Source organism: Trichoplusia ni, chromosome 11 (genome assembly GCF_003590095.1).
Source record: "Trichoplusia ni isolate ovarian cell line Hi5 chromosome 11, tn1, whole genome shotgun sequence".
NCBI lineage: Eukaryota > Metazoa > Arthropoda > Insecta > Lepidoptera > Noctuidae > Trichoplusia > Trichoplusia ni.
The window spans coordinates 3,863,111-3,882,785 of NC_039488.1; the positions used below are offsets into that span (position 1 = coordinate 3,863,111).

General features: G+C 36.7%; 1 protein-coding gene across 1 annotated transcript; it reads left to right on the top strand.

Moving 5' to 3' along the window:
- The first annotated feature begins 366 nt into the window (after positions 1 to 366).
- LOC113498699 (glutathione hydrolase 1 proenzyme-like) lies at positions 367 to 17,486 on the top strand. Its single transcript, XM_026878816.1, has 9 exons — positions 367 to 469; positions 9,185 to 9,352; positions 9,852 to 10,259; positions 10,360 to 10,560; positions 10,654 to 10,912; positions 12,008 to 12,198; positions 14,160 to 14,400; positions 14,901 to 15,014; positions 17,008 to 17,486. The coding sequence occupies exons 1-9, from the start codon at positions 465 to 467 to the stop codon at positions 17,161 to 17,163; spliced, it is 1,743 nt and encodes a 580-aa protein (XP_026734617.1). The 5' UTR covers positions 367 to 464; the 3' UTR covers positions 17,164 to 17,486.
- Positions 17,487 to 19,675: the final 2,189 nt, after the last annotated feature.

The window sequence follows — 19,675 nt, forward strand, 5'->3', positions numbered from 1 at the left end:
GAATATTTTCAAATTTAATCCAATTGCCATTCATTCATTGGCCATTATAAATAGCCGAATTGGGGCCCTGCTTCTTAGTAATTTATGTACTTACGAAGGTACGCAGCGCTTTCTTTGAATTAAATTATGAAGATACTTTAATTTACATCGAAGTAGGAACTTAATTGGGTAATGTACTACACAACCCACCATCACCCTAAAATGAGGTCAAATAACTTGTAAAATCAAAGAACATCATCTCGTACGTAGTCGCGACCGTTGATAACTAATCATTCATAATCTATGGCAATCATCTGTTTTATCAACTGTAGGTAAGCCACGCTACTTAGGTGTAAGATCGGCAATTCACGTAGGTACGCAATAGAAAAGGAAACGACCGACCTTAAATACAAACAATTCTGCAATCTGCGCGCAGCTGACAGTCTGTGTGTGACTGTGTTAACGGATCGCCGCTTCTAGTGACCATGTGGTGAGATAAATCGTACTTTAACCATATAAAATAACACGTAAAAATGTGAAGTGATTGCATAAATAATAATACAGTGCAGTATACTCGTAAATGTTCAATGAAAAAACCGTTTTCAATGAAATACCACCTTTTTATGACCAACTTTCTCTCAATCTATAATTATGGTGCGATTTTTTGCGTTCATACTTCATTGTATTTGTTTGAAATGTATAAATTCCCTGCAAAAATATAATGCATACGCTTTTTATAAATTACTATTTATTTTGTATTTCTCAATGCTCTACAAAGTATAATAATACTTTTATTTTAATTTATCCAAAGCAATGAAATATTTAGCTTAGTATTTTTTATACGCATAACTTCTAAATATTTTTTTTTTTACAAAATCATTAAATAATTCCGTATTTATTTTCCTACCGTAAGATATGGGATCCTCCTATCAGGTACCTAATAAGAAACCTTATTGTGTAACTATACTATATAAATAGTTTAGAAAGCTTAAAACAATTTAGTTAAGGCACATAACCAGTTTAATGAATTAATTATAGTATACCAAATATACCAATCAATATATTTATCGTAACATATATGTATGTGTAGTGCAGTGACATAAGAGTTAGGAGAAATTTTAAAAAGAAAAGTTTGTACTTAAGTTTCCAGGTTCCGAATAAAGCCGGGCATAGTAAGTCTTTTTGATTGCGTGTCTGATTTTGTTAGACAAGCCTGGCATTCGATCTTATTTGCATTTCACGAAATTTTAACAGGATTTAAGGTATTAATCAAAACTGCTGCACTGCACAAACTTTTGCCCATTGCCTAACACTGAACACAAAACCCCCAAATGCGAGTTCGGCTTTTTTGCCGAACTGGCTGGTCTGCCAGGAGTGCCGCCGATGATCAGGTTTGGCGACCTGACAACCCTGTGTATAGGCACTACGCATAGGCAACAGACAAACACGCATTCAAGATTTTAAGCTTGATAAGTTTTTTAATGATACCTAGTTAACAAGTATAAATAATTTTATCTATTAAATAATATATTCTAAGCATGATTTTGCAGGATTTTCAGAATGACTACAAAATAGATATTAAATATTTTAATCAATAATTCTTTTTGAAGATTAGTTTTACAATTAGCGTTGTCGATGTTTGTAAACAACTCCTTCGTAAAAAGGATTCATGTTTTTTTTTAAATAACGTCTCCCGCCTTATTGAATTTAATACTTGTGTCGCGGGGGTTTCATAAACATTTTTAATCACATGTACAAAGACACCCAGACACAATACAAGCATCACGGATCACACAAACGTTTGTCCCACGGGATTGAACCCGCGTGGTGAACTCAACCACAATTATTAGTTCACTTATATCTTATGAACAATTCACATTAATCCCTCTCAATAAAACTCATAAATAACCGCTATAGTTGCGAGCGAATAATAATCTAGGTAGTTTTATAATAACTTTCGTGAGCAGATTCATTATTATTTATTTAATATCCGTTAATCACACATATTTATCGGGATGATCTGACTAGTTCCGAATCCAACCAAACTTAATCACGAGCTGAAGCGGCAATGGGGTCTATATGATCTATTGTCCTGCTAATATAGTCTATGCAACGTGCTCAAGATCGGCCATATTTCATACCCCGCTCCTATATTTGAAAACGAACACCCATAGTACGTTAAAGTCCTTTTGATTCCGTAAAAATCCATGGAAAAAAATGCTTTCCGTATAAAATTATCAAAGTCAAAATTTAGATAAAACGAAATGTTTTTCTGAATGTCCCATGGATAATGCAAGGCGATAACTTTTGAAATGCTTTTTTGAAGTAAGATCATCAATGGGTTGAACAGAAGCGGTAGATATTTCAATACTGGATACCGGCGTTTCAGAAACACTTATTTAAAATGTAAAATGTTATCTAAATATTATTTTTTTATTTTATTTTGCCTACTTCATTTGAATCTGTAGTTACTTAACTATCCATTAATTTAACAAGATTTCCACGCAATAGATTCCTTGTAGCGTAATTTAATACAGCAATGTTTACAAACACACCTACTTGTTCGTAGTTTTACGCACTTTAGAATGTCGTTGCTCAAAAACAACTTTCAATCAATCAATCACCCGAATGAAAAAACCGGTTTTAAAATCACACTAATATTATAAATGCGAAAGTATGTGAGTGTGTATTTTTGTCACCACTTCACGCCAAAGGCTGCACCAATTTCACACGAAGGCAGCCGATTCCTTAAATTAGAACATAGGTTTTATCCGACTTAAAGAAGTCGTGACCAAAAATAACTAGTAGATCTATAAATGCTAGGTATAATTATTATAAAAGGCCTACCTCGACCTTCAACATTTACCTACATAATTTTATTACAATTTTACGTCATTTTTATTTGACTCAGAAGCTAAGCAAATGAAGACTGACCACAAACTGCGTTTATTTCAAGGGAAAACCTAAAGAAAACTGGACATTACTATTACTTTAGAAACCAAATGACTTGTGTCAAGTAGTTTTTCTCAGAGACCATATTATTGGCGCTAAGACCAAGATAGCATACTTTCTAAACTAGAAAAGTATCTTGTGAATCCCACACCTATGTGAACTGTGTTACATACTGTTAGAATACCTATATATACATAAAGAGAACCGTCGTTCTGTTTCTTGCGTGTTTTATCTATACAATGTAGGTAGTATTTATTAGGTACAAGTTGTAATTTTTATCTACATATATCTTCAACACAACTAAATAATATTTACCTCACAGGTCTTACACTCTAACATGGCCATAAAGATATGGATTTCTGTATTATTTAGTAATTGTTCATTGCACAACCTTTCTTCACTGCATTGTAAACGGTATCAGTGCCAAAACTGCAAAACAGTCTTCTTTCCATGACAAAAAGTTCCGTGGGCCCCAATTCTGCTATTTACAATGGCGGATGAATGAATGGCAATATGATTAAATTCGCACTATTCCATTGTATTCTTTTTTTCTAACACAATTATTGGAAATTCAGTACGGGGCACTCACGGCCAATACTTCCAATTATTGTGTTTGCAAAATGCTTATCAGAAAGAATACTCTCAAATTTAATCCAATTGCCATTCATTCATCGGTCGTTGTAAATAGCAGAATCGGTGCCCTGGGCCCCAGTTCTGCTATTTACTATGTCCGATGAATTAATGAAATTTGGCTTAAAATTATAATTTTCGTATTTTTCTTAAGCATTTTTCTACACAATAATTGGAAATTCACTCACGGTCATCCAATTGCCATTATTTTATCGGTCGTTGTAAATAGCAGAATCGGCGCCCTGGTAACTGGTAACACAAAACAATCGAACGTCGTTAATGACCTGCCTCACAATAAGGCCAATTTGCCAACTTCCTCGGACTAATTTTCTTTATAGGCTAAGTAAAAATGACCTAACAATGGATGTCTAGTTAGTAGTCTAAAAACCCGACAATGCTCTAATTGTTGGCGATTTGGTCAAAAGTTCAATAGTTCACTGTTCGCGACTCAGTAATGTTTGGCGACCTTGTCCTAAATATTTTTGTTCGCGTACTACAATAGCTTGCATAATTGAATTATAAGGTCCTAACGTCTTGAATATTAATTAATTGTATTTTTCCCTATTTTTGTGTATTATTCTTTAAGGTAGGTACTTCTTATGTAATTGGTATAAATACTTCGATGTCAGATTTTCATTTAAACGAAAGCTTCATTTTAACTGCTAAGTTAATTCGGTAATTACTGCTCAAATTAATAAATAAAAGTCACATTTGAGTGACAACCTAAACATACTTAATAGATCTACTGAAAACAAGTAACAATTTCCAAGAAAATTTCAAAGAGAATTTCTTATACTAGATCTTTATAAGATTAGCGGCAAAATGCATAAAATTAAAGTATTCATAAAGCGCATGATGTGTCGAAAGACCCTTGACCTAGCTTCGTAACGACAAACCATTACTGAGTCAAGCCAGCGTGCTACGTTCCTTCATCTCACCTTAACCTTGATATGAACGTCACACTCATTACTACGTATTCTTTTATTATATTTATTTAATAGTTGACTTGTAGATAAAACAAAATGACATAAAAGAAAAAATATACAAAGGCACGCCTAGGCCCGCTGTAGGAAAAGTGGTTGATATTGGCAGTTAACAACAAACACACAACGTTTTGACAAAGTTGTTTTATTGTTGATTGAAGTATTTTGAGCGCAAAAATTTATAATTTTTTGGAAGTAGTTTCTAACAGCTTTGTTAATCCCGGTGCAGCATTTCGTTTCAAAACACTGCATAAATTTTGAAATGCAAACTCAAACATCCTAACCTATTTTAAAAATAATTGCGCACTAGGCAGCCAGCCGAGGCAGGAAATTTATAGTTTTGCGAAAACATACACATTTTCAGTTAAACTGTAGGTACCAGAACGCTATTCCTAGGTTTAGAGTTTGATACGTGAGTCATAGTTGATGTGATTTTATAGGTAGATATCTAGGTGCTTGTGTATATTGTTTTCCTCCTTGTTAAAACAGTTTATCATTGACCTCTGGCTAAGGTAGGCCAGTTAAAAATCATTCGGACAGCACAATAGTTCATTACGTAACATCAACCTTTACTAATTTTCAATTGAAAAAAATCACTGATTACGTTGTACACGGAATTAAATTTTTAATTAAATTAATTTTATTCTGGATGGCTTTTGTTTCTTTGTAAATGTTGGGAATTATTGATTTATTACATGTTGCTACGCACGTGAGGTATTAATTTTAAGTGAAACATGGGTATGAGTGTTGTTTGTGAAAAATAATTAATGGAAGGTGTGCTTGCCGCTAAACTCGGCCACTATCTGCTAAAAAGGTCATCAATTCTACCCAAGAATTCGTGGTAGATGCAGTGCTATAAACGCATTGCATACGTTTACATTTCTTCGGATTTCTACGTAAAAATCTTTCCTGTAAATTCTGCAAGCGGCTTTACTATTCCAAGCCCAAATTAAATTCTGTTCAGCATGGCATCCTCGAAAACTGACTGCACGGAGAGCCGAGTGTTTGAGAATTTGAGATCTTCACGCCAAACCCACTGGGCGCGTCGTGTCGCGGTTTCGATCCCCGCGTAGTACAAGCATTTTGTGTGATCCACGAATGCTTTTTCTGAGTCTGGGTGTCTTTGTACATGTGATTTGTATGATTGTGAACCCCCCGTGATACAAAGATTAAATAGCTTAACCCTAGAGTCGTTTTGTTTAAAAAAAAAACGTCGCACGAATCGGACAAACAGAAACACAAACTTACTTTTAATCTACAGTCGACACGGCTGAGTGGCCATTACAATGATAACTAAGCGACACGCCGCGATGAGCTCAAACTTCACAAAGGACAAACGTATGTGATCCACAAATACTTGTTACGAGTCTGGGTGTCAATGTGAATATGATTGTGTGTGTGTGTTTGTATCAGGAAAATTACTTTTGCAATTTTAAATATTAAGGGAAAAATATTCGGTTGTGTGGATTAATGATGCGTTTGTTTGTAATCAAGTAACGATGTGAGCCAAAGATTATTTATTTATTAACTGCAATAAACTTCTATCGATAATTTTGTTCTTTCAAGATATGTACATATAAGTATCAAATCATCATCGGCCTAGCCTTTTCCCAACTATGTTAGGGTTAGCTTCCAGTCTAACCGGATTCAGCTAAGTACCAGAGTTTTACAAGGAGCGATTGCCTATCTGACCTCCTCAATCCAGATACCATGGCAACACAATACACCTTGTTTAGACTGGTTATTAGACTTTCAAGTTTCTATGACCACTGTCAAAGATGTAGGAGTAACAGCCATTACCCACAATTTAACATGCCTTCCGAAACACGGAGGAACGCGCTATGACAGAGTTCGTCACCCATCTTGATTATTCCTTCCTTTAGATGAAAACGGGAAAATGATGAAAAGCAACTTAGACGTTTGAATTTGTAACAAATTTAACATTTAATGTTTACTGAACAATTAAATTTTATGATGATAATTCGTTGCCGCTTCGCCTCCAAAGTCTCCATTTCGGAACCAAGCAAAAATAATCACTAACGTTTTGTAAATGCTTTCGGCAGGCACTAAAATAAAGTGGTACTAAGTACAAAATGAGCACTTTTGTTGTATGACAATTAACCAAAATTACCACCGAATCATCGTTAACACAAAACCGACGTTAGCGAGGCAAGCCCAGGCGGAGATGGCGGCCGATGACCTGGATTCCTTCGTATCGAACTGGTCACTCGCGGCCCTAAGAAAGATTAGTTAATCGTTTATATAGTATAATAATTTATATACTTCCCAGGCGATTTCGGCTATGGTGACTGATTTTAATTATTGTTAACAGAGGATCTAAGGTGTTCAGCTCTTCTATGCGCCCTTTGATGGCTGCAGTACCCTATTGTACATATGTGTAAACGTCCGTAAAGAGGAGTAAGGCTTGCCCAGCTGCGGGATATTCTGGGTTAATAATAAAATGTACATAACGTATGTAATGGGCGTGCGTGACTTCCAATTTAGTCGTACAATCTCAGATGGCAAATGTTTTATCAAAATTCTTTAAGGATTTTCCTAAGTAGATTATAAATTTATAACCTCTTTAACTAGCCGATTATAATTATGCTCTATCACATTTTTACATTTTTTCAACAAGGTTTAGAAGTTTCAGAAGGTTGAGGAAGGAACTACTTAAATTAATGTTATACCTAAAGAATTTTATTACTTATTCTTGAACAATAGATAGGCTGGAGATAATGGCGCCTATCTTCATGAACATTCAACAAAGGTTGGAATTCTTTCCGAGAACGTTTACAAACATGATATATCACATGCAGGAATCGAACAGAAGTGTTTGCATATCAAAAAAATGTTTACCTTTTCCTGGTTCAAATGGAAAGAAAATTGCTATAATATAAAATCAATATTTTGAATTTAGAATTCCATACATCATATTTTTTACTTATTTCTAACTATCGGTGCTTAGGATACTATTCTGACCATCTGCCAAAAGTTTGCTTGTCTTAACCTTGTAAAAAAAATTACAACCTAAGTTCATTAATTTGCAAATTTTAATTTGTCAAATAAATATTTCGTCATAATGGCCTTGCATGGTGATTAGACAGATACGTTAACTTTTCATTAAGTACATTGTTTATATTCATATCTTTTCTTTATTTGGATACTGATTACTTAAATAAATGACGAATTTTTTTTTGTGTCGATACACTGTTTGTACAAATTCAGACCATTCTACCAAGTTGGCATGACAGCTACTGATATAAACTAATCCTTTAAATATTTGTAAGCCAAAGTAATTCTCAGTTCAATAAAACTTTTTGGTGCAAATTAAATAAAAAAAATAATCTTGTTTGACAAACACAACTGTCATTTTGAACAGACAATTCAGTTGTGTTCTATTGGCAAAATACTGTAAAATTTAAACAATATTATTAAATTACAGCAACTTACAAATTTATATTTGGCGTTCAAAATTATATGTTTAAAGTAAAGTTTATAAAGATGCGAATCGACGTACGTTGTTGAATGCGTTAATACTTTTATTGCTGGTACCTTCTAAGGTAATAATTCCTTTCTTTTCAATGGGTTACTTTTTTTAAATCTCCATTTACTTGCACGAAACTAAGCCAAGATTAGTCCCACCTTCAGGTATAACTCGTTCAAGCACTGAAATCCGTGATGAAAAATCCGTGGAATCCCCACTTTAATTATCCTAAAGGTTTTCACTTTTCGGAACCATTACGTTCTTAGATGTGTCCTCCACCACAAACCTTGCAGTAGGCACTGGGCGTGATCGTTTGCTATCAGAAATTGGTCTCAAATGTCTTGACTCTTCGTATCGTGTATGATTCGTTACTGTTCGTGTATCATTTATCTAAAGACCCTTTACGCAAGACATTCACGCTATGCCATTAGTTAAACATTTCGGCGCTCTTTGTCAATAAAACGTCAGTCGTTTCAGTAGCTCATTAGCAGATTATGTTTGAAATATTTATCACTGTTGACGCTTTATCTATTCATTACAACACAGTTACGGAGTAGTTTAATGAACCTAACACAGCAAAACATTTATTTACTCAATTGATATGACACAGCCAGGTTTTGCCTTGTTCTAAGGCTTTGTTTAACCACAATATTCTTCGCGCTTCATCAGTGTGTTAAAGGCTATTGTTGCCAACTTTGCTACCTCTGTCATGCTATGAGTATAGATGTCATGGAACCTATTAACGACTATGAAGTTCAGAAAAATATATTGTTCGACCATACCCTTTAAAAACCCCTTTAAAGTCAGAAAACCCAGACATTGAACTAATGTATTTGGTCTCTTGGAAAATGTCTGTACTTATTACTTTGAAAAAGTCTAATTGGTTCTACACTTTTTTTTGTAAGGCTAGGAAATCCTCGCAGGCACCCGCCCCCTCGTGGGAGAGAACTGGTAGTGTCAAACTGAGTGCGTCAGCTACGTTTTGTTGCCACAACACGTGGAATACACGCATAGCATTGCTACTCGTCCCGCCGAATTTCTACTACGCCAGCGTTAGGATTAAAACGCGAGAATACAATTGATACAATTCCGTATATAAACCGTAAGCAACGACCACTTGGGCACTCTTAGACAAATGTTGATTGTTGTACAGGACTTGCAAGTCACGGCGGTTGTGTTTGCTGGGCAGCGTGTTGGCGGCGCTAGTCGCGGGCGCGCTGGTGGCATTGCTGGTACTACAGCCGTGGGCCGGGCCCGATATCCCGCGCTTCCCGCGCGCTGTTGTTGCCGCCAATGGCTACGAATGTGCCTCCGTTGGACGGTAAGCCTACAATGTTAGATACATAATTATCTTATACCTATTATTACCCATATTTCCTGTCGCTGTTTGTTTTATTAACAAACCTTTTAAATTATCATCACCATCAATTTTATTTTTTATTTCCTTAAGGTCAAACTTGCATCAAATCGATTTAGACTTCTTCTTCACTTGGACATCAGAAAACTTTTGTGCTTTGATTTCGTTTTGTGTTTAATACATTATAGTTTATACCTCATATCCAATTAATTATAGTTTTTACTACATTGCATACGGTAATATTTAACGATTATCTTCCTTCGCATCTACAAATATTTATTTACCGCAATTTGATTTTTATCTACTCCAAACCGGTATCTACCATAACACCATTATCTCTATCTGTGTAAAACCAGATTTTTATCTTTCTTCATTTTCATATCGTGTTGGTGAAAGAATTTCTCAATAATTATAGTCGAAAGATATGAAATGAAAATTAGTTTTTTTAACATGAATGTTTTAGGGAAATCCTGGAACGAAATGGTTCAGCTGTGGATGCGGCGATAGCAACATTATTCTGTGAGGGAATCGCATGCGCACAATGCATGGGACTCGGCGGTGGATTCCTAGCCACGGTGTACGACGCGGCGTCGGGTCGGGTGCGCGTCATCAACGCCCGCGAGAGGGCGCCCGCCCAGACGCACGAGAACATGTTCGTCAACGATTCATCGACCGTCGGCGGCCTCGCAATCGCCGTGCCCGGGGAACTGCGAGGCTACGGCGAACTCCATCGGGTGTACGGCCGCCTGCCGTGGCGCGAGCTCGTGAAGCCCACGGCAGACTTGTGCCGCCGCGGCCACCGCGTCAACGCATACATGGCTCGGGTGCTCAGATCATACAGCGACAGAATCAAAGCCGAGCCCTCTATGCGGTAAACATACAATATACAATGTCTTACACATCAATACATATAGATTAAATTCATTATTGAAAACATTGAATCATTACTTTTGAACTTGTGTGGAACTTAGGGAGGTGTACGTGAACGCGGCGACTGGCGAGGTGTGGAACGAGGGCGACCTAATACCAGAACCGACGTTGGCGCATACCTTGGATATAATCGCGGAGGAGGGCCCACTGGCGATACACAACGGCTCCCTCACGAAACTGCTCGTACAAGATATCCGGAACTTCGGTGGCATTATTTCAGAAGACGACCTCAGGAATTACAGGTGAGATTACTATGTTTAACTGCGGAACAAGTTAAATCTATATGTAAATCTTGGGTGTTGTGGTAGAAAGAGCGTAACGAAATAACATTGTAGGGTGGTATGGCAAGAGCCGATCGCCGTCCCCCTGACGGAGGAGTACACGCTATACTCGGTGCCGCTGCCGGGCTCCGGGTCGGTGCTGGCCTTCATACTGAACATGCTGCGCGGCTGGGTGGGCGACGGAACGGACGCGCCGACCGGCTCCAACCTGTACTGGCATCGCGTCGTCGAAACGTTCAAATACGCGTACGCAAAGCGAACCGGCCTCGGAGACCCTTCACGCTTTAACCCCACGCTTCATGATATACGAGAGGTAAGGAACCATTTTTTGCGACTCTACTCAAGAAACAAACGAAGCTTTTTTTTCTTTATTGATTAATTACTAATTTTAGTCCGCGTCGTGTATCGAAAACCCAAGAGTGGAAAACGGTATATTTTCGACTGGATTAAAGTAGACACTGACTTGAACTCCGCTATTTAAAATGGCCGATGAATAAATGGAAATTGGATTAAATTGGCACTATTCGTATTCTCCCAAGGTTTTCTTTACGGCTAAATGCTTAGCTTAATTGGGGCCCAGCTAAATGCTTAGCTTAATTGGGGCCCAGTCAAATAGACATTTAAGAACGTTAGCTTTATGGTTAATAACCAGTATTGCCACTTTTAATATGATCACAAATAAATAGTAACACTGATTAGTGCTCAAATAAATGGTCTAATTTGAGAACGGTTTTCCCGAAGAAAAAATTAATGCACATGAAAAGCTTTTTGTCTTTTGTTGTAAAAAAATGTTAGGCTGATCGTTTATCACAATTCAAGAGTGCAATTGTTGTTCCGTTCACACCATATTCTCGCATGAAACCAAATAATAATCAGACAAATAGCTAAAAAGTTTGATATTAGAATAGAAAAAAAACAACCATTGCGTTTACGGTAATTTTATGAATACACGTTTTATACAGATTGAGGAAATCATAGTTTAGTATAAGTACGCCTCCGGTAAACGCTGTGTTATAACTAACTCTTATTATAGAAACGTGTGATTTTAAAAAAACTGCTCTGCTAACCTATGATTAGAAAATTGTAACTCAGGAAATGGTAAAATCGATGTTTTATGCTACAGGTTCTACCTACTAGTGTAAAGTTACCCACAGTTGATCACTTTATTTAATGGTGCAAGAAGGCTTTTTATGAGTTCATATTCAAAATCTTAGCTCGGACTAAGTGTACATTTCAAGATGCTTCGCAAAAAAATATACATTATTTGCCAATAGCTGATTTTTTCAAGCTACAGCTTCCACGATCTTTCCACAATATAGGATTCAGCTCTATTTGCCTCTCCCTTTTTCTATTACGTTTTCCTAACTAATATTCTACTTATTGTAACAATAAACTATGTATATTTCAGCTGGAGCGTAATCTATCGAATGCCGGTTGGGCGCAGTCGTTCCGTGACCTGGTGAACGATACCAAGACATACTCGGACTGGGAGCACTACGGCGCGCTATTCGAGGGCGCGGACGACCACGGCACTGCCCACATCGTGGTTGTCGCCCCCGACGGCAGCGTGGTCTCAGCCACCAGCACTATTAATTATATGTACCTAAACTATACTATTTTTACTTTATGTCTTTGTCATCATCATTGGCCTAGCCTTTTTTCCAACTATGTTGGGGTCGGCTACCAGTCCAACCGGTTTCAGCTAAGTACCAGTGTTTTACAAGGAGCGACTGCCTGTCTGACCTCCTCAACCCAGTTACCTGGGCAACACGATACCCCTTGGTTAGACTGGCTGTCAGACTTTTTCAAGCTTCTGACTACCTGTAACGACTGTCAAAGATGTAGGAATAACAGCCGGGACCCACAATTTAACGTGGCTTCCGAAACACGGAGGAACTCGTTATGACAAAGATGGTACTCATCTACGGACCAACCGCGTCAAGCATAGCTTAACCTGTGATCGAATCACTTATGCGGTTATAGCTTAGCCAGGAGCTCTTCATGTCTTTGTCATATCACCTCATAAAACTTACCGCTGTGATTTCGCCATTTCTGTCTGTCTGTCGCAATGATCCTTTTCTGGAGTCTCTCTTATGACCCTTTTGCTAACCCTCTAATTAAGTCAATATCCTAAGATTAGAGAACAAAGTAATAAAGAAAAAAAAGTTAGCTGTTCATATATAGGTATACCTATGGGTACTTAACAGTTTCTGTATTGTCCAATGTCTATACACAATAATGTTATTACGCCTTTGTTGTGGTCGAGCGGTTTTCAATCTAACTTCCATCTTTCATTTGGTTTTTAATCATTATTATTCAAATAATGATAAGAATATCGCACGTTTAACGTATTAACGTAGTTAACACTGTTCAGCCGTGACTGCGCCGATAGCGAGGTCCGCGGAATCGTTTTCGTACTCGTAAAGACAAATATTTGTCTGATTCATAAATATCTGCACTAGGCCATGCCTAATCAGCGAGACTATCCGAAAGGGAAGGAATATAGTTGGTTTGAATGTGCCATTCACATAAAACATTAACATATCGAAACATAGTGGTTTCTTAGGTTTACGCGAATGTTAGACATTGAAATGAAACTACTTTTACGGATTTTATCGCGGTTTAATTTTAGATTTTAGTTCCCGACGTTTCGAAACCTTTGCAGGTATCATGGTCACGGGCAGACTGAGATGGCGTTCGTCTTGACAGAAGATGTTGCTCGTTCTACCTTCATATTTTAATTAATTATTTGTGGTCCGACCTACGCAGTATGAGCTCACTGTGTCTTGATGTCTTGCAGCGCTGCTCTTGGGTTTGGTCTTGAGTTTATTTATTATTGGATCCCAAGTAGGTGATATCTTCCAGCCATCTTCTCTATTGAAATTAGGGTGTTTTTTAATCTCAATAGCCTCGCGAAACATCCTAGGTAGGAATTTGGATTCTTTAGCGAGGATCTGTGGTTGGTCAAATCTAATATAATGGCTGGAACCTATGTGCTAGCTATGTGTTAAAGAACACATAGCTGACGCCGCTCAACGAAGTTTGCAGTCGCCGAACATGCTGAAGGCTGCAGTCATTATATTAGTTTTGATCAACCACAGATCCTCGCTAAAGAGTTCAAATTCCTACCAAGGATGTTTCGCGGGGCTATTGAGATTTGAAAACACCCTAATTTCAATAGACAAGATGGCTGGAAGATATCACCTACTTGGGATCCAATAATAAATAAACTCAAGGCCAAACCCAAGAGCAGCGCTGCAAGACATCAAGACACAGTGAGCTCATACTGCGTAGGTCGGACCACAAATAATTAATTAAAATATGAAGGTAGAACGAGCAACATCTTCTGTCAAGACGAACGCCATCTCAGTCTGCCCGTGACCATGATACCTGCAAAGGTTTCGAAACGTCGGGAACTAAAATCTAAAATTAAACCGCGATAAAATCCGTAAAAGTAGTTTCATTTCAATATCGAAACATATTGAAAGTTGAATAGGGATTGTAGTATCATTCGAAGCTGACTACAAATTTGAACATTGTACATGTTTTATTTATTACAGTTGGGGCTCTCAGAGACGCTCGACGTCGCTTGGGTTCATGTTGAACAATGAGATGGATGACTTCGCGATCCCGCACCGCGAGTCGGCGTACGGACTGCCGCCGTCCCCCGCGAACATGTTGGCGCCGGGCCTGCAGCCGCTCAGCTCCATGGTGCCCAGCATCGTCATGACGAGGGGCGGCCGCGTCGACTTGGTGCTCGGGGCCGCGGGCGGGACCAAAATTACCACGCAAGTCGCACTGGTAAATATTATACATTTACTTTGCCGCAAGACAATATCTACCAGTCAACCTTTATATTTTACTAAATATGCGTTATTAAGGGATAGACCTTTTTTGTTGCTTTTATTCGAGATATGCTTTTTTCTTTCTTTAAAAAAACGGGTTCGCTTTTTGTAATTTAATATTGTGTCACGGGGGGTTTCATAAACATACAATCCACCTGCATAAAGACACCCAGACTATATGGGATAATTATAGATAATTATCTATATAGATAGATATGCCTCCAAAAACCTCCTTTCCACTTCCTCTAAAACAAATTGCGGACGTCATTTTAATTTTTTATTTATTTCCTAAGCGTGTTTAATTTTTTGCCTGTAAATTAACATACTGTATGTAGTATTCAAACGTATTTTTTTTAATTTCGAAATAAGTTCACATGCACGTTGCAAAGTTAAAAAAAGGACAATTTCATTTAGATTACGAAATATTATTTAAACTCATTTTTTTATGTTTTTCAGATGGCTAGACATACGATATTGGAAGGAAGCGATCTGCCCGACGCTGTACAGAGACCACGTCTTCACCATCAACTGTTACCAATGGAAGTGCAACACGAAGCCGACTTCAACCCGGTACGTTGCTAATCATAGCTTTTTAGTCTAAAAGGAACTTTAATGCTAAAGAAAAAAGACTTAATTTAGGAATTACGTAGCTAGCTAAGCCCATTTCTATAAAGGTTGTACTTTGTTTCGAAATGATTTGTTACATTAATATAACAACCTGCAAAGTACCTTCTTACATTTTTAAACAGCGTTTACATAAACTATGTCAGTAAAGTAATGATCCCATGAACTTAGTCAACGGGTGGCCTTGGTGGCAAAAAATAAAACACGAGTTACTTGCAATTACACGTGTCAATGAAATTTTAAAGCGATTTAGATGATTTGCTATTAAATTAGCTTCGGACATTACTTAGATCCTGCTAATATTGTAAACGCCAAAGTTTATATGTATGGATGTTTCTTTCTCGTTCACTCAAAAACCACTGGACGGATTTAAACGACATTTGGTACACAGATTGTTTATATCCAGTATTAACACAGGATGGTTTTATCTTCCGGTGTGATCATTTTCGATTGTATGTGTTATGTTACATATACAAACAGATAAAGTAAGCTCATGTTATATTTAAGTTACCTGATTAGTCCTGTTAGTCCTGTTTTATATTTAAACAGATTTAGTCAGGCCGATTTAGTGACCTAAAGTCTCTTACCTGTGACGTCACTTACCAGTACGCTTTTTACTAGCAAGTGATGGTATGGTACTAACCCCCATTGCCATATTTAAGTGCTTTTTATCTTCCTTCCTTTTTAAATATGAAAAATACGTACAGATTCATATTATCGGATTTAGTAAAATACCCTATTGCAATAACTACGTATGGGTTATTCATTTAGGTCGCAGTTTTATTACAGAATAAAGAAGAGCTCGTTGGTCTGTTATCGCTTATTACGTATCCGGCCGTGACTGACAGGTGTTTGAAAAGGTTAACAATAACTTGCCCGCATGTCTCATTGCACTATTCATATCAACTATTGTTCGAACGTTTTCAAATGTAGTGTCAACCGGTTTATTTTGTCGCTGAAGAGGACAAAAACATCGGGGCATTAGTAATAGGTAATAATGGGTTAATATAATTAGGTAGGTAATAGGTAATAATGTTTTGTGTTGACTGGCCTGTTGGTCTAGTGGTTAGTGACCCTGACTGCTCAACCGGAGGTCGTGGGTTCGATTCCCGCCCAGGACAAAAGTTGTGTGATGAGCACGATCATTTGTTCTGTGTCTGGGTGTAATTTATCTATAATAATACGTATGTATTTAGAAATATATAAGTAAGTTTATCAGTTGTCTGGTTACCATAACACAAGCTCTGCTTAGCTTGGGATCAGATAACCGTGTGCGAGTTGTCCCAGGATAGAATATATATATATACTTATAACTATAAATAAAAATAAGTAATGTTATGATTCGCGCAGGACTCGCGACACTGAGGGCTCCGATTTGAAATGTGCCAAAACCATCCTCAAATTGATTTGTCAGCCACCAAAACATTTATGACCGTAACAGCGTTGCTTAACCACGATCTTTATTTTTAGTAAAGTAGTAATTTGTTTGTAATAGTAGCAATTACGAGACAACCTCTTTTAAATTAAAAGTAGAAGCAAAACCAGACCCGGCAAACGTTGTTATCTGGTGTAGAGAAGTCATTATTATAAAAATGACACTTATGGGTATGAAGAAAAAAACAGAAGCCGATTCTCAGTCCTACTAAAATATGTAAAGCCGTTTCGGCCTCAGGCACTTGTCAAAGTAGCAATTTTCATTTTCTTCTATTCAAAGCTGTTTCTTTGAATCATTCTCTCCGCATCGAATTTCCCTTTAACAAAAATGGATGAAGATATTGCCGTGCCTAATCATGATTGTTTTCTGTTTTATACTATACATTGCTTAATTTATGTAATTTTACCATTGTTTTATTTCCTCATTCCCTTTACGCTAACCCGTTTAAGACGCTCGTTCTAGTCAACACCCCTGGTCATCGTCTTACGTCTGTTTTATTTGCAGGCAATAATTGCGTCACTTCAGGCGCGGGGCCACGCCACAACAGAACTGGGCCCCACCGCTGGGTTCGCAGCAATGGTGGCCGCCTCGCGAGACTCCTCAGGCTACTTAATCCCGCAAACAGACCACAGAAGAGTTGGCAGTATTGACGGATTCTAAATTTAAAAGTTACACTCATAGTCATTTAAAACTCGGCAAAGTTATAAACAGCCTTAAATATAACTTTGCTAATCAAAAAAATTGGCAAACAGAAATATATAGGTAAATAAACTTCAATGCCGTAGGTTTCTACACCATCAACACAAACCTACTTATATTTTTGTTCATAAGTTGGATTGAATCCAAAATCGATTGTGATACTATATTTATAGAGGTGGTTACTTTCTGGTTGTAAGTATTATTTTGTTATAGATTTGTAATTAAGTTGCTGTGATGTTTAATGTATTATTATTCGTGAAATAAATGGTTTTGATGGTAAAAACATGTCGTTTTTATTTATTTGTGTTATAAGCGCCTAGTTGATTATTGTTGTTTCTAGATATTATTAAAAATATCCATTTTTCAACTAAACCAGAGGTTCTACCCCTTTTTTCGTAAGGCGGAGAAATCTTCATGGCTACCTCGTCTCATTCTGGGACCACATTCGTAAAGCAGCAATGAGAAATGTTACAATAATAGGGAGATATAATCACGTTTTTGTTTGTCAACGGTTACAACAGCGTTGCCAGATTTTTTTTTTTTGACAAGTCGGGACTTTTGTTCTTTTGAGTTAAAATAGCGGGATTTGACATGCCTTGGCATTCCTGTTGAGTAGTAAAAGTAGAATGCTTATGTAGTGCATGTAAAATTCTTATGCTGTAATATATTATATTATTATTACAGCATATTACAGATATAATTATTATTGCTTTTCTCTTTTTTCGTGTAATACCTATAATTTGTAGGTATACTTATGTACCAACATTGTAAGCTTCAGCAAAATTTAGTTCATTGTTAAGTTTCCTTTTCTATAAAACTATAACTTAAACTTTTACTTCCCATGACTATAAATTATACTCATGGGATACGTCTCTACCCTTCAATAATTGACGGACGGGTTCATACAAAGTGGTGAGTGACTAAATGACAGCTGAAATGAGCCGTTTAATAAAAAAGTAATCAACTAAAATGATTTTTCCAGACCGTAGTTCTGAGGTATGAAACATTTAAAATATTTATAAACTAATTATTTTAACCTCCCCCTTTTTTAAGTCGGTTGAAAATGTTGAATGGCACAAAGTATAGTTATGATTCAGGGGATTTGACTGCTATAAGTAAGTATATATTATAGCCGTCCACCCATTTTACAAGCTTTTATTTAACTTGCAAATTGCCATGTTTGTATGTTTGTTTAGATCAAATCTTGCCAGTCAAATTAGAACCACTTCCAATTACTCAATCGATCTGAAACTTGGTGTTAATATAGAACCCCGATGACAATGCAATAATATGGTGACAGCGATCTGGTGGTGCAGCCAGGATCGTCTGCCCCCGAGAGAACTCCTCAATGGTCAATAGTACACAACTAAAACTTGGAAACCAGATAACAATGCAATAATATACAATGCATAAGGGTTTTTACGTTACGCCTTAAGAAGAGTCAAATCGCTAGAAGGTTTCCTTATTTAAGAATCTGACTGTACGAAATTAATAGGTAAACGACCACGCAACAGTGACGCACTAAATGAAATGGAACGACTGTGAAATATGTCCAAGGAAAAATAAAAAATTTAAAATAAAATAAGTGTAAAAAAAAACAATTTTAAAAACAAGCTTTTGCTCAAATGCTCTAAAAAGGACAAAATAAATAAATATTTACTTGTGTAAAAAATTAAATATAAATTTTTAATTTGAAACAAATAATTCAACGACAAAATGCATTAACATAGAATAATACGGGGATTAACGCACGTTGTAACCTGGTCAAAACGTCCGGCTTATCAAGGTAAAATTCGCGTTAATCCCCGTATTCTTCTATGTTAATATAATTATGCAACGCGAAAGTTTAAATGTAAGGACAAAATGTCATATAACATACTTTACACAGGTAAATCTCGCAACAAGCTTTTAGATTATATGTTAAAGTTATATATTTGATTTAATTTAAAGTTTATTTTGTCCTTTTAGAGCATTTAAATAAAAGCTTGTTTTTTAAATTGTTATTTTAATAGTTATTTTATCGAAGATTTTACTATATTCAAATGTGAAACCTCTCATTTTTTTGTTAAAAAATACCTTTAAGTAAACACTAAATTGAATCCGAATAAAGATGCAAAACTGTGTTATTATAGTATCGTAAAAGTTAATCATACTCACGCTCCTTGTTATTAAATTCGTGAGGATTTAGAGGAGCATTAAGGCGTAACCGCACGCTATCGCTCGTCGTTCGTTTACAGCGACAAACCCGATCACGTGACCCTATTTTATAAATTTCCCGCGACTCGAAAAGTCGCTGCTTCATGCAGGACTCTCATGGAGTCGCTCGTCGCTCGATTGCAGCGACAATCTAGTCGAGCGACCCCATTTTAAATTTCCCGAAAAACAAAACATTAATATCTATAATCTAATTGTGAACTGGCTATTATGTAGATACAAGTGTGATTAAAAGTTATAAAGGTACATTTTTTAATTA

Bases quoted from the DNA above. Each gene is read 5' to 3' on its own strand.
- LOC113498699 (XM_026878816.1), top strand. The intron at 9,353-9,851 runs GTAAGCCTACAA...TGAATGTTTTAG, and splicing joins GAATGTGCCTCCGTTGGACG to GGAAATCCTGGAACGAAATG. The intron at 10,561-10,653 runs GTGAGATTACTA...ATAACATTGTAG, and splicing joins GACGACCTCAGGAATTACAG to GGTGGTATGGCAAGAGCCGA.